This window comes from Pleurodeles waltl, chromosome 2_2 (assembly GCF_031143425.1).
Source record: "Pleurodeles waltl isolate 20211129_DDA chromosome 2_2, aPleWal1.hap1.20221129, whole genome shotgun sequence".
Classification (NCBI taxonomy): domain Eukaryota; kingdom Metazoa; phylum Chordata; class Amphibia; order Caudata; family Salamandridae; genus Pleurodeles; species Pleurodeles waltl.
The window spans coordinates 194,663,585-194,679,292 of record NC_090439.1 but is presented as its reverse complement, the minus strand read 5'-3'; the positions used below and the strand labels follow the sequence as shown (position 1 = coordinate 194,679,292).

Genomic DNA, 15,708 nt, shown 5'->3' with positions numbered 1-15,708 from the left:
ACATATCAGCTATTAAAACCTCCTCGTAAATGTTATGACAGTTTAAGTCCCAGGAAGACAAATACATGGTTAAGAGAGAATTAAAGTGCAATGCGGAAGGTGATCTTAAATACTGTACACATTCCCATAATTTCCAATAATGGGCTCCCCAACACACCATTGTTATAAACTAAGGAATCTCCCCTCCTAGCAACAAACCAAAATATCCCTTAATATACATTTAAAACACACCCGAACAATTTATAAGATCTTGTGCAAACTATCTATAAAAAATAAAGACATGGACCCACCCCATCTAGCAGCAAAACTACATTAATATAAATTCATAAATCCCTAGAGATTAAGGCTCTAGTGCAAATTACCACCTTTGGGGAAGAGAGACTCTCACGCCTGTAAACGTCCCATAAAGAGCTCCCCCTACTCGTACAGCACACCCTAAATGTAAACATGGGAACACCCCACTCCAGCAACACACGTCTATTCAGCCCCATTTATAATTCCCTTATCTATTGAAAAAATACTCCATTAATAGGAATTCATAAAACCTTTAACAAATGTTAAAATTCTCATACAAATTACAGCGTTCTTAGGGAAAAACAAAAACTCTTGTGCCATCTTTACAGAGGTACCCTATATTGTAAGAACATTGGATGTAAATAATGACGACACAGGGCCTCCAGAACCAGGCAGACAAAAAGTACATGGTTAAGATCGTGACATCGAAAATCACAAAAATTACATACTTTCCCCTTTTCACCATGTGGCGTCTAATTTGCTATTAAATCATTTAAAGGAAGTAAATTCATTCAAAATAAAGTCATGAATCGATAAAAGACCATGTTCCAGGTTCCAAAACAAATACGTTAACATTTCCATACCCAGCTGCCCCCAAAGTCTGTGCAGCCATTCCAGTCGTGATGGGATGCTCTCAGTTTCCCACTTAGAGGAGATAGCCTGCTTCGCTGTGCAAAGAGCAAGGGTAATAGCATGGCCCCTGGTGGAGCGCAAGGGGTAAGTCAATGCATTGGGTAGTCCCAACAGTGTATAACCATAGAACCTGAGGATATCTGTGTCATACATTTCACAAATATCAGCCAAAACGTCTGTCCAGAATTGTTGAAGTTTGGGTCAATGCCAAAAAATGTGTGTCAGTGTGCCTGGCTGACTGGATTGCTGCCAACAACCATCCCCCATCTGGCTTCCATATAATTGTTCTGGCGGGGGTATAATACTAGTCAAGCACAAGTCTGAGTAAAGTTTATTTGCCAGAGACACTACTAGCAGATGTGCATACTCAATGCAGAATATCTTTCCATTCCCTATGGATGAAGGTGCGTTCACACTCTAGTTCCCACCTTAGCTGTGCTGCAAATTTGGTGGGAGCTGTCAGAGCATTAGGGGACGTGTGTATATCAGACAGGAGTCTACAATCTGTGTCGTGGGTAAGGCCCACTGTTCAAAAGCAGTGAGTGTGTAGCTAGTGTGGAATTTTATAAGAGCTCCGTAACACAATGTTTAATTGCGATATATTGCCAGTATGCGCTTTGGGGGGAAGTCATGAGTGGCTTGAACTTGGGCACTGCAAATAATACCTTTGTGGTCAAATAGATCTCCTATTAATTTGCAGTTGGTTTCTTGCCAGATCGAGAATACAATCCTGTTCAGAGCAGGTGGGAAGTCAGGGTTCCCACGTTTTGGTGTTTGTGGTGAGATGCAGGTAGAGAGTTTCTGGATCTTTTGTATCTTATCCCAAACTCCCACTGTCGCCATGAGTATGGGTGGGATATAGACCCTAGATGGGTGGTGCAGGTTGTGCAGCCATGGTTCCCTCATATGTGGATCCTGGCTATCGCTCGGTCTGTGAAACATCAGTGCTTCCCAGACCGAGACCACTCTACTAAGTATATGAGTTGGGCTACTTGATAATAGTGTGTCAGGTGAGGAGCATCCAAGCCCCCCTCCACCATAGCTAGATAGGCCTGCTTTTTTGCCAAGCGTGCTTTTTTCCCTGCCGAAATGTAACCTTCAATTAAATGTTGGATTTTATCAAGTACCGGGGGTGGGGGGTGCACTGGTAGAGTCAGTATTATGTATAATATCCTAGGCAACAAGGTCATTTTGACTAAAGCCAGTCGTCCCAGCCATGAAAGAGAATGCCCTTGCCAAGTGTGTAGGTCTGATATGGCCGCAGCAAGTAACCCAGCATAATTGCATTCTACTGTGATTTCTAAAGTGTGGTGTATTTGTAAGCCCAAGTAAGTGACCCCTGAGAGGCCTATGTAAAAGGAAATAGTTGTTTTAGTTGTGAATTCAGCTGGGGGGAGTGCAATTTTACCAAGATAACTAAAAGCCTGACACATTGCCCAAGGCCTGCAGTTTTTGTATCGGGGGGAAGGGATGTAAAGGGTTTTGACACTACTATCATAACGTCTTTGGCATAAAGACCCAGTTTATCTTCCTGACCTCCCGTTTGGATTCCAATCACCTGGGAATGTCTGTGCACTCCTTCTGTGAAGGGTTTCATGTAAAGAGCAAAGAGGAATGGCAACAGGGGGCAACACCTCTGAGTACTCCACCTTGTAGGAAAGGACTGACAGCCTTCCATTAGCCCTGACTCTAGCTGTTGGGTTCATGTAGCTGCACTATCTCTGAGGTACTGGGTTTTTCAGAACCGGTACTGATCCGGTAACCCAGCGGTGCCAGGGTACACCCAAAGACCTCGGGTACTTTCCTGATTCAGACCACAGAAACTCAGAGTCTTCTAGGTGAAGTCAAAGATCGAATTTATTGGCTGCAACCAAGTAACAAGCATCCTAGAAGTACAACAGCACGGTTTGTATGTTCTCAGGAGACTGTGTTTCAATGCAAAGTCAGGTTTCCTTATATACAGTTTTTTAAGCTTCAGGCAAATATTCTTGACATTTTGGTTGGTCATTCACATGTTTTCACTACAAAGGAAAAAACAGTGTCATGATAAAACCTCATATTTCATGTCATCCAACCCATAATAAATTACCCGGCAAGGCCTAGTATTTTACATCAGATAAGTGTGGACCCCTAATAAAAACGGGCACCTCCCCTTCGTAAAGTATGAAGAAGAAAAGAGCAGGTGCAGGTGTGAGCAAGATTAGGCAGGGTGTGTGAGCGATAATAAGGGTTTTATGGCATGGTGTGCCTTGATGCTATCTGATTCGGCCACTGGGAGAGGGACTGACCAAACAGGTTTGGCCTGAGGCAATGGTTCCAGCTTGCCCAGGTCAGAGAAAAGTCAATCAAGGTGTACGTGTCCTTGGAATCAAATCTGACTGTATTATAAGCCTATGTGAGGGCAACTTTTAAAATGGCTGCCGTGTATAAAATGGGAGCCACGAGTGCAGGACGAAAATGGCGATTTCGAGGTGAAAACGCTGCTGGAATTGAGCGAAAATGCTCATGCTTAGTGTACTAGTCATTATCGGTCTTTTGATACTAAAATCGTACTGCTGTGGCAAAGTAAATTACATGGGTCCAGAATTTTTAGAACCACATCTCCAGTGCTGGAGTCGGGTACCAATGCCAACCTTAGCCAACACTAGTTGAAGATATGGCCAAATTACTTGGTCAAAGGCCTTTTTGGCTTCAACCGAGAGGAGCAAGCATGTGGGATCTATTACTACAAGTCTTTTTGGTGATGAACCCGGTCTGATCAGGGTCTATCAGGTGCTGTATATAGGGGGAAAGACATGCTGCCAGTATGCTAGTGAATATTTTAGCATCTACATTTAATAATGAAATGGGATGATAGTAAGCACATAACGCCTACTTGTATTTCCCGGGTTACAGGAGTACTGTAATGACTGCTTCTCGCATAGTATGTGTCAGGGACCCAGACATGCTAAAGGAATTAAAAAGGTTATCCAGTATTGGAGCCAAAATGGCCACAAATAGTTTATAAAAGTCCAAGGTGTAGCTATCCTGACCGGGTGCCTTGCCTGGTTGACCTCATCAGTCTGGATGTCCCTACTAAATGTGGCACATTGGTAGCTGGTATTTTCTTCATGGGAGTCTGGGCCAGATTTGTGACTGCTTCTTCCGGTACTAGTGTTTCAGCTGAGTAGAGTGTTGTATAGAAACACTCAATTTCTAATTCAATGTGTGTGTGTTGGTATACCCTTCCCCCTTGTGCGTCCTTGATCTCTGCTATTCTCTGTTGGTGCACCTGTACACGAAGCTGGTGTGCTATTAGACGCTCCACCTTATTACACCTGCATAGAATTCTTGTTTAGTGCTTGCAGGGTGCATTCTGCTTTGTCAGTGTTCAAGTCCTTGAGCGATTTGCAGGCCAGTGTCACCTGACACTGCACTTTATTGGAGCCAAACTACTTGTGTGCCTCCTCTAATTTGTTTACCCACCCTTGTACCCCAACCTAGGGTGGGTACCCAGAAGAGTGACACAGACAGAAAGAACACGTCGTGCTGAATGTTTTAGTGGTGGTCCAGTCGCCCTAGGATTACCACAGACTCAGTTATCAGCAATATTGTGAATCAAATAAAAGGCCCCACGATGTATTATGCAGCAAGTCCTTTGAGAAGCAGTAAATAGTCTAGCAGCGGCTCTCCTGCTTGGCTAGGGGGAGCCATGGTGATGTTTTCCCCATCATTTTCCATTGAATGCGGCCTTGCATCCCATTTTTATCCTTCTTGATGGGGTGCTGGGACCCACTCGGACACCCACAAGGTTGTCACAGATGGAGGGCAGCTCAGGGTACTCACCCACGGCTGCCCTTGCTGGCTTCCCATGCCATCGGCACATTTACGTGCTACCGCGGGAGCTGGCAGTCCTTCTGTGGGCCTGCCTACTTCAGCGGGCAGACTCGTGTAGTGTTGGCCGCCTCTCCCTCTCCATCCACCCAGACACGAGGAGCAGGGAGTGCAAACCACATGGGGGGGTGGCTCTCCCCCCATCTTCAGTAAACACGATGGGCAACAGGGATGGGGTCCTGGGCTTTTTCCACCTTCTGCCAGGGGAGTGCACTGGCGCTACCCCCATCCTGGGAATCTTGGGGAAGCGCAAAAGCTTTTACCCATGATTGAGAGTGCTCAAGGGTTGGGGATGGGGTCCTGGTCTCCTCCAGCATAAGTCCGCCCTGGGGATGGATTCCCCGGGTGAGAAACGAACACTGGGAGGGGGCCACACGCACACCCTCGCGTCAAAATGAGGAAATAAACTCCTTGGTCCGTCTGCTAGGCCCTTGTCCACCCTGGGGGAAGTTGATGAAATGGCAGCGAAACTCCACACACTCCGAGGAAGGAAATTAGGTCAAAGGTCACCAAACTTTAGAATGCTGTAACTCTGGCCCCGTTGCACCGATTTGGACACTCCTGGGCTTATTTGACTCCTGGTGGCAAGCTCTATCCACCAGGGGCAGTTGCAACAACGTTCCTTACCTCCAGAGCTGTGTAATCCTCCAAAAGCTGGTTCTCCTGGCTCCTTTCTCCAGTCGTGGTTTGTTGGTGGGCGCAAAAAAGTCCAGGGCTTCCCCAACTGGTCCTCGGGGGGCTTAAGGGGGCCGGGCTCACTGGCCCTTGGGGAGGCCCACTGGTCCTAGGGTCCACTGGACAGACTCCTGGGTCTGGAGTGGGAGCCAGAGGGTTTCTCCTTCCAGTTCTCCATGACAGTCCCGGGATCCAGCAGTGTGGTGCGTAGAAAATCCAAAGGCAAGAGTGCGTCTTCTCCTTGTGCAAGAGTTTATAAAGGGGAGAGGAAGGTTTCAGAAGACAGGAACCCCTAACCAGTCCTGGGGTGCCACATCGCCTCTCCACCCCTGTCCCAACCCTTCTGCACAGCATCTTGGGACAATCCAAAACGGCAGCATCAAGAAGCCACTGGTCACATCAGTTCCTGAGGTCTCAGCTCCACCCCTTGCTGACATCACTGCCAGGGACTTGCACACTAGAATTTTAAAGGCGGCCCCTTGGTGGTTTGGCTTCAGTTTCCTAAGCACTCTCCTTTGTTCAGTGGCCTTAGGCAGGCCCATCCCTTGTGCAGTGTGACAGCTGGGTGGTTGATTGAGAGCATTCTGCACACACTCTTTCCTCCTCAGGAGCAAGGAGAAGTAGTGGTAATTGCTGCTTTTGTATGCGGGCGGCCTTTGTTCCTGCCTCTGGAGAAAATTTAATTACTACGGGAACTTGGAGGAATACTGGTTCCGGATTTTAAGAAATATTATAAAGCAACGCAGTTCAGGTACATGATTCCTTGGTTTGCAGGATTCTCCCTCAGGCCAAGTAATTAGACTAATCAGAGATTTGATGCAGTCAATAAAACTAGAGGCATTACTTGAATAACAAAGATAGCGGATAAAGGCAATATGTAGCAGTATTAGAAGAAGTATGGATTATGGCCATAAAAAATGAAGGACACAAGTATATGTACATATTCTAACTGGCAATATTGGGCAGAAAACCGCACCAAACCAGGCCCCATTGTATTGCGCAGATTAAAAGATGAGGATCCCTGAAAACGTTAGAACATTTATTTAAAGATGTAGGAACAATGCGGTTTACTGCTTTTGGTAGGAGATGGTGGGTTAAGATTTATAACATTTTAGTGTTAAGGAATTTCAGAAGGGGCTAGAAATGCATATCTTGAATCAGGAAATACTGGAATTGGGGTAAGGCAGTAGAACGGTTACCTAACTCTAAAGGGAAAACCTGCCAGCTTGGTGAACTTGCAAACTACAAAAACAATGGGCAGCAGGTTTCAATCAGAAATTTAACTTATTACATTACAAATGTACTCATTACATGTACTGGATCCTACGGGGATTGCATAATATTGATAAAGAAAATAGCGAGATCTGCACTTGATACAAATGTGAACTAGATACTTACATTCATGTGTTGGAATATAGTAAAATTTGCTTTGTTTCGTAGTAATTGGTGAGTGCATTCAAGATATAATTGGAATTATATATTGCATTAACACACAAGCTTTATTTGCTAAAAGTTACCTCTCAACAACAAAAAAGGGGTCTAGCATTATCAAAGTGAAGAATAGATATCACCTGGAAACTGCTTTGGTTGCCCTCATTAATACTCTGGAAATTAATGATGATTCAATGATTCAATCCAAGAAGATGAATGAGGCACAAAAATTACAGAGAACAAATGCAAATGAAGGACGTGTTTTGGGTGTATGGTACCTAGCGTTAACAAAATTACTGATCCAATGAGATACCGCAATAAATTGCACACACACATAATTAGGAAAGGCATTTGTATAAATAATAAGTAGATGTCATATGAGCTACATAATGTTTATTGATGTAAATGTACCTGACATTATAGAAACATGGACATCATGATCCCGCCTTACTGCTTAAAATGATTACAACCTAAACGGTTAATGGGTCAAAGGCTACTACTAATGCATTGATTGTCAATTTTGTATGGTAACTCCTTGTCTGTTTAAAATGACGATAAAGAAATAAAAGCAAAAATATATATTCTCGAGGCATGTCTGCTGCTTCAGACTGAGGAAGCCCAAACTGGAAAAAGCTTGTTTGTTTATTTTGAGTTTCTTTTACTGGTGTCTGTCTTTCACTAACATGTGAATCTCTGTAGCTGCAATGCTTCTGCATCTGACCCTAACTTGAGGCGAAGTGCTGCTTTAAGTGTCTGCTTGCGAATTGTTTAGTGTCCTAGCCAAAAAAAAAAAAAAAAAAAATCAATTGGATCCACCCAGTTAAACTGAGGTCTAATAATTGTTTTTTTTTAAAAATGTAACTGTGCTTTAAGCATGCACAGAAATAAGTACGACCATTCTCAGATCTTATTTATTTATCTCTTTATTTCCAATCTTTTTTTTTAGGTGAATGCATTCAAATCCTACACTTTGGAAATGGCTTTGTTATGGATGTCAGCTTGTCTTTTTTACCTAGCAGTGGTGGTAAGTGTGCGTCATTAACATTCAATTGATAAGTGAAGGTGCAATTTCAGTTTAAAGAGGGATCTTAAGGCGATGTGGTGGTGTCAGGCGTAATTGGAATTTTCATAGATTAGGATATTTCAGCTTTTGTTAAATGTTTAAGCAGTTTTCATTCTATTCTCTAATTTCCTACTGATAATACTTTGTGTAGGCCACAAAGTATCACTTTTCTATTTTTGCTTTTCAGGATACATGTATGGTTTTACTTGCTTTTTGTAATGAGAGTGCCTAAAATTCAGAGAGTATTTAATTCTATCTAATTTGTAATCAGAACACTTAAAGATTTCAAGAACATCTGTGCTTCCCTTCAGACATAAGGCTTGAAAAGAATAAAGAAAAGATTACAGGCTGAACTGCTATCTTTTCCACTCTTAATCAGTCCTTATTCAGGACTCCTTTTTGATTGATTAGACCCAGGCTTCTTTGTGTCTAAATTCCATCCTGGACTTCCTGTCCTGGGATTTACTAGACGTTAACAAATTTATATACATATGTAATTTACTATATTTTTTTCCCGGCCTAAAATATGTTCATTTAAAACTGAGGTGAGCACACACTGCAAGATCTATTGTTGCACCCGCTTGCCTGTGCTTTTCTCCTTTCCTACTGCCTCACTTGTGATAGTGGTTGGTTTTGTTTTTCCTCTCGCCTGAAGTGTGCCTAAGTTGCTGCATTTTCTTGTGGTTAATTCAGTGCCTTTTGATGGTAGCGGATCAGGAATTCTGGTCCACTCATTTTCATATGCAAAAGCAGGACTTGGCCTCATGAGATCTACAATGAAAAATCTGTTTGTGAGGTTTTTAATCCTTAGCCCCATGCATATGATGGGAACTCAGTGATAGTAATGTGTCACTCTTCGTTTGAATTTGAACATAATTATTATATTGTTGTATCATCATTTTGGCTTGTTAGCTCTTCACCTACTTTCCTTACTATATGTTTTCTCTGGACAGTTGTTTGATTTATTGAGGAATTGTGAACATAGACCTTATGCTTGGACATTGTTCTATAAATACCATAATGGTACGATGTGTTGTTTTAAGGTAATTTTGCCAGTGGCAAAAGCCTCCTGAATAGTTAGCAGTCCTCTGCCATAAAGATTGGTAGTTGTTTTGCTACATAGCAGTCGAGGTACAAGGGGAAATGAGCAACATCATAAAGCTTCCCTTCTTTGTATTATGTCTTTGAGAAAGCATAGCACCAATCACACATTCAGCAGTATCTGTTGCCATATAAAGTCTGTATTACAATGAAGATTATGTTACATGGGTGCTTCAGTAAAAACAGATTTCAGGTACAAAACAATAGCTTCTTTTCTTTACTTCCATAGAGATTGAAGTTGTGGTTTTGTCAATTGAGTAAAAGGCAACACAGCACTGGATAAATTATTGATGAACTGTCTATTAAAATTGGCGGACCCCAGGAGTTTCTGAATGTCCTTAACATTATCTGGCCAAGACCAATTTGCCACTGGTTTTACTCCGACATATCTGTGTGAATATCATTTTTGGAAACTTGGAAGGCCAAGAAAGGGATAGAGAGCAGTTCAAACTTCCATTGTTCCAGTTTGGATAAACAGTTTTTTTCACAGGTGCCCAATATTTCAGAAATGTTGATGATGTTCATCCGATTTTGTTTTTAAATTATTTATTAACTACATAACTAAGTGTCCAGAACATATTGGAACACATCATTGATTAGATATTGAAATGCAGCTAGGTCATAGCAACCACATGCATAACCAGATATTACACATGCCCATATCTTGCCCTGAATGCCATCTTCCCTTCATCTCCCTCTTTTATGTACTAGGTTATGAATTTCTTGTAGGTCTGAGTTAAAGAGCACCATAGCCTCCTTGAGTATGATGAGGAGGATGTAAGTGGTAAAGTGTAGTGGTTCCTGTTGGTGAAGGCATACATCTTTTCGGAATCAGTGCATGGTCATAATTCCCTGTTAATCATTGAAATTATGAATATTGAGGCACCTGAAGAAAAACTTTGGGCATCTAGTAAATCCTTTTTTGAGGTATCCACAAGTGTTCTTAAAACTTCAGACTAATGTAGTGCAAAGGCGTAGATTGTGCCAAGAGGGATAAGTGCACTGGGCACTAAGGGCCTAATCTAGAGCGTGGCAGAAAAGGCTTGTCACTTCAATCTGGTGCCACTGATTCATCTGTTTGGTTGGCCGATATCCATTCTCTATTTAAGGTTTGTCGTAATGGACCATTGTTCATCATGATGGGGATGGTTCGTTCACTAAACGTCAGTCGTCCATGTCCTCCCTCGTCGGTCACCCCATCCACGGTAGACAGACACGTTTCTGTCAACTTTGGTATTTTCACACATTCATCCACCATATTTAGATATGTCCACCATCAGAGTGGCAAAGAGGACAGAAATAGTAGACAAGCTTTCTGATAGTGGATGTTTCCATCAACACACCTTCAGCTGGCACAACAAAGGAAACTAACAACACAAATCAGTTGCCACTCACAACACAAACTCCCAGAAGCAGACCTACCTCATCATTTTTTTAATGTTAGAAAGAAGACAACCCAGGTTTTATGAAAATGAGTTAACAGTGATGGTGAAAGTGATAATTAGGGGTGAGCCGCATTGGTTCAGAGTACTGGGCCAGATAACAGTCATGAGCCACAGGAGAGAAATGTGGGTCAGAATCATGGATAGGAGGAACGCTGTCTCCAATACAGACACTTACAGTAGAACAGCCAAAAGAGGTGTAAAACCTGCAGAGGAGATCTGTTATTTTCCTTCTAGGGCACATCAAGAAGTCCTGGGAATTGCTGGTGGGTCTCTAAGTCCCCTCATTCCCAGTGAGGAGAAAGTGTTGACCATATTCTGCACTTGTAGGTGAATTGCAGGCTGATAAGTACAAACACTACCTTTCTCACAATACCTATTTCACTTTCTGAACACTATCAAATCCTACTCCCTAATACTAATCTATACACTGATAAAAAGTTATTTCCTCAAGTAGACTTCCTGATGTCTCTCTCAAATCACAACATTCTCTATCTTTTCGTAATGAACCATTTACTCATTCCGCACACATTCTCCTTAACCCAAGTCATATATGAAGCACATATTGCTGCATTCTGCAATTTTATATTTATCTTTTCTTTTACTGTACAAAAACATGATTTTAATAATACCTAAAAGATAAAGAATTGAAATGTCATGAATGTCTGGCTCAATCCTGTCATTCTTTTAAAGATTATATCGTTGAAGTGTTTTATAACTTTTGGCAAATTTGCTTTTTTAAATCATTATTTCGAGTAAAGTAGTAAAGTTTTTTTTTTTTTTTTTTTTTAATTTAGGCTCACCTCTTCTGCTGGGCATATTTAGTTTAGGGCAGCTTCTGCATATGGCAAAGGGCTCATCTTAAAATGTCAGTCAGTGCACCACTCAGGCTGCAGTCTGCAGGCCTAGAAGAGGACAGTTAATTATAAGGCACCAAGCTAGTCGTAACAAGCCAAGAAAAGCTACCCTGGGTGGGAGGGGCTTAGGGGTGTAGCATTTTCTTCACGCCAATGTCTGAATGCATGTGGTGCATGCCTCAAGCTGTCCTTGGCTATCCTGCAGTCTTTCGACTCTGTCAGTGAGCTGAAACTGTAGAGAACTGTATTCATGCCCCATAAAACAGAAAGTGTTGGTAGGCTATGGCGTCTCACCATCTCAATGCAAGGACTACCTGATGGGTCCAGGGCTCGCGAATGAACTTGATACTTCCGGTGACCTGGTCTGGGATTGATTTATGCCTCTCGAAAGCCGTGGTCGAGTGATCCGCTCATGAGAGCTCAAAGAGCAAATCTGTGAGCAAGATACTTCTCCCGCTGTCTGTCTACTGTGCCCTCATGCACAGATCTCTTCTTCATAACTGATTCCATGGGCTGGGGACTGTCAGTTTTGCGGCTGAGGCCTGCTAGCAAGCAAAATAGTGTAAACGTGGCTACACTCTCATGAAGTTAGCAAGAAACTCAGAGGGGGTAAGCCAAACACAAGCATTCTAACCAATCGCAGTAAGGAGCACCTGTGTAGGATGGCCATAGGACACTACCATCTGATAGTCTCAGAGTGAAGGCTGAACAGGGATGGTTTTAACTGTAATAAGGATTAACTTAACCGACCCACAAGCCCAGAGTCACTGTCAAATTGAACACCCTGCTATCGCTAGCTGTGTCACAATCTCACATCTTTGCTGTAAGGCAAGGAAATTCCCCAAATGCATTATTCTAACCCGCTATGTTGTGCATTTGGCATGGCTGGGACCAAACATGGTGAATGTCTGACGTATCAATCATAGACAACTGGCTACTAAATGCAGTTTGTACCCACGTTTTGCAGCTTCTGAAGCCGTGCAGTAGTTATAATGGTATTTGATTGACGGAATCTGCTGGCCTTTGTGTAAGCATTTGTTGACTGAAATTCCCTCACATTGGCATACAGGCTTTTTTTTAAGGCTATTAGGTCACTTGCCTCCTAATCAACGTTGCAGATGTTCTCAATCTGTTACTGCTTATTTTCCTCTGTGGGGACCCACCAGGGCTGAAGAAGCAGGCGACAAGGGCCATTCCTTGCCTCGTCAGGAGTTGGATATCCTTGCATGGGGACACTGACCAAAGACAGACAGCTATATCGGCCAGCAGTCAGGTAAACTACGTACATGAAATGCACTTACATTTGTGTTCAGTTATTTAATAGAAATATTATGAGTGACTTCACACTCTGACCCTATTCTATTAAGTTACATACACCATATGTACACATGTATATCGTTGTATGGTGTGGCAATATGTGATTTACACATAAGACATTGCAAAACGACATATTTATTGTATATTGTGTGTCTAAATTGTTTTGTTGGCTATATTGTACAATTTCTTTTTACCTAAGAAATATTTAAAAAAAATGTGCCCTGGTCGACAGTCCAGCTTTGAATAGTAAAAACCAATACCTGACCAAAAACGAACCTATATATTTTTATTTCAAATATACATGCTTGGAACATTATTTTTGGGCCTGGGTAATATTTTTTATGTTGTACATCATAATTGTATACATAGTATACTCCACAATTATTAATGCTTGAAAAAGAAACAGAAAATTAGAGCCACAGTACTTTACTATCCAGGTATGTTGTGATCAAAAGCAAATCAGAAGCTGTGAGGGCATGCACAACGTTCCTTTGCCATGGAAACCTGTATAGTTAAGCAGGGCAACAACAATCGGAGTGTCAAAATGATTAACGTGTATGTTGTCACTAAGCACGTCATGTTTTAGTTTGAATGTTGTTTTAATATCATAAATGTTTTAGGACTTGTCACTATCAGATTCAAGCTAAGCTCTGCCTTTAGAAGAATTTTTCAACTGCTAAGCCAATGTGGAACCATGCATTTTAACAGTTCACAGTGCACTTGAGAATATTGTTTTTGTGGGCAGGGTTCTCCTTGACATTTGGAAATAAGTACCCTCTACATAACACACAGAGTTGCTGAGTTTGTTTGATAGCATGGCTGCATCCATTACTATCTAAGGCACTTGTGCAAAGGAGGACTGCCCATCAACCACATTGTCACAGAGAAACTTGTGCAAAAAAAAAAAAAACGCTGGCCCTGAGTATGGTCGTCAATGGCAATACACAACATCGAGTTATGACTCAAGTAAAACTAATGTGAGTTGTTGTAAACTATATGAAAAAAAGCAAAATTAGTCATAATTTGTAAGTTTGACATTTTACTCCCTCATGACGTAACCAATATCCAACCCACCTTATTACATTTTACACAGTTTATCACACACTTGTTATATGCGGGTACAGTGTTCCCATCACGGTTGTGAGGAGCAAGTAATGCATCAAACAAAATCTCAATCAACCTCAATATGTGTTAATAAAAACTAAAAATACATAAGAAAAAGTATTCTTAATAATTTGTGTTGTTTAACTAAACACGAGTATTGCTTTTTATTTTTTTTCTTTAATTTTTATCTACCTCTGTACAAGTTATTCTTCACAACAAAAATAGCTGATGGGTACTCGCAGGGAAGTGCACCAACAGGGGCTCGACGGTGCAGCAGCATCCACTATAGGAGAAAGTGGGAGAAACTGGGGGGCCAGACTAGCCTCATTGCGCTCTACTGGGAAGGCCATCCCAGCAAAAAAAGAAAAAAGGGGGTGTGGTGGTTGCTGATTCTGCCAGCTGCATGAATCACCTTGGATAGGAAGCTAAAGTCCATGAAGCAGTGACAAAGGGATAGGTTTATTCACTTGCAAAATAGATCAGTTGTCCATAACAGTTACTTACAGTTTTCGGGATTCATTGTACCATCACAATAGTTTTTAAAAAAATGAAATAAATATTGCAAATGTCGTAGGATAGCATTGAATTTGGTACATATTTAGAGTTTGCCACATGCCTACTGTGACACAAACATGACAGATATCCTGTCCAGACAGAACGAATATCTGCCACATTTCTGTTGCAGTAACTCAGTCATCAGACTTTAAATGAGGCACATTGTCAATACTGTATGTGTGCCTTTGCTGATGGAATATCTGTAACTGATGGATTTTGCCCAGAAAACCTGCAGCCTGTCCTTTCATGAAGTGGTTCATGAGACTTAGACTCCTGTAGATCACATAAACAGTTTTGGGCATGCTCCTTCCTATATTAAACATAATACAGACAGCAGTAATGGCCAAGGGATACTCTCCATGTCACATAGCCTATCTATATTAAGAATAATATGTTGCCATAGTTCTGCTTTTAGTAATAAGTGACATGGATAGTATCCCTTGGCCATTACTCCAGTCTATTTTTTAATATTGGACATCCAGGTCCTCGCCAAGTGTACACACTCACTTTTGTTCCAAAGGTACCTAGGCCTTCAAAGATACACACAGGTTTAGTTTGAGCTTAGATCTATAGCATCATGCAAGCTAGCTTGACGTGTCCTATGTGTATACACCATGTGCAGAATACTGCTGTAAACAATATTTCACAGTTAAAAGATACCAATACATTCTTGAGTCAGATTTCAGGTGATGGGAGAGTCCTTAAAAACATGGCAATTAATACTTTATTTTCACAATGCATTAAAGAATATCTAAGTTGGAATTTGTTGGTCAAAATGTATGCCTCATTTGTGACAGAATGTCCCCTACAACCAGCTATGTAGATGTGCCACAGTGTTTGAGATTGAATTACATATGTGTATGTTTTTTTAGATTTACTTAAGACTAGTTAGTTATCGTATATAGTGCATGATTTATGTTTTACAGATGAACAGTCTGTCACATAACTGACAGATAAGCCATCTGGTTTAACATAATTATATAATAATATATTGCACTTGTAATAAGACACCTAGAATATCCCTGAAATTTGTGATGGAGCTACCGGTCTTCCGAAATTTAAATCTGCCCTTTTATGATGTGCCTTTTATTGAGACTAATATGGTGCAAGTTTAATGTCTGTCATCTTTGAAGTGCGTTATTTTTCTGTTGACCACTGTGGTATGTAACTTATGTGTGTGTATCTCCTTTCAGCTATGTCCAGACCAAGCAAGGGAAAGGCTGGCCTAATTTCAGGGTAGCCATTGTGAGTCATAAGGTGGAGCCAATCACCCTGAGAAGCCAGTGGTGGGAGTGAGGCTGATGGGTCTGGCCAGGAAGCCACTTCTACATCATTTTCTGAGGCCTCCGATTTGGGCCAGACT

General features: G+C 41.7%; 1 protein-coding gene across 7 annotated transcripts in view; it reads left to right on the top strand.

Annotated features, from left to right (window-relative positions):
* Positions 1–15,708, top strand: part of ELP2 (elongator acetyltransferase complex subunit 2) — a 1,253,630-nt gene that overhangs the window by 186,317 nt on the left and 1,051,605 nt on the right. For all 7 annotated transcript variants that reach the window (XM_069219622.1, XM_069219623.1, XM_069219617.1 and 4 more), the window contains one exon: positions 7,853–7,930. In XM_069219622.1, the coding sequence (XP_069075723.1) occupies positions 7,853–7,930 (78 nt within the window). The remainder of the gene's footprint in view (positions 1–7,852; positions 7,931–15,708) is intronic.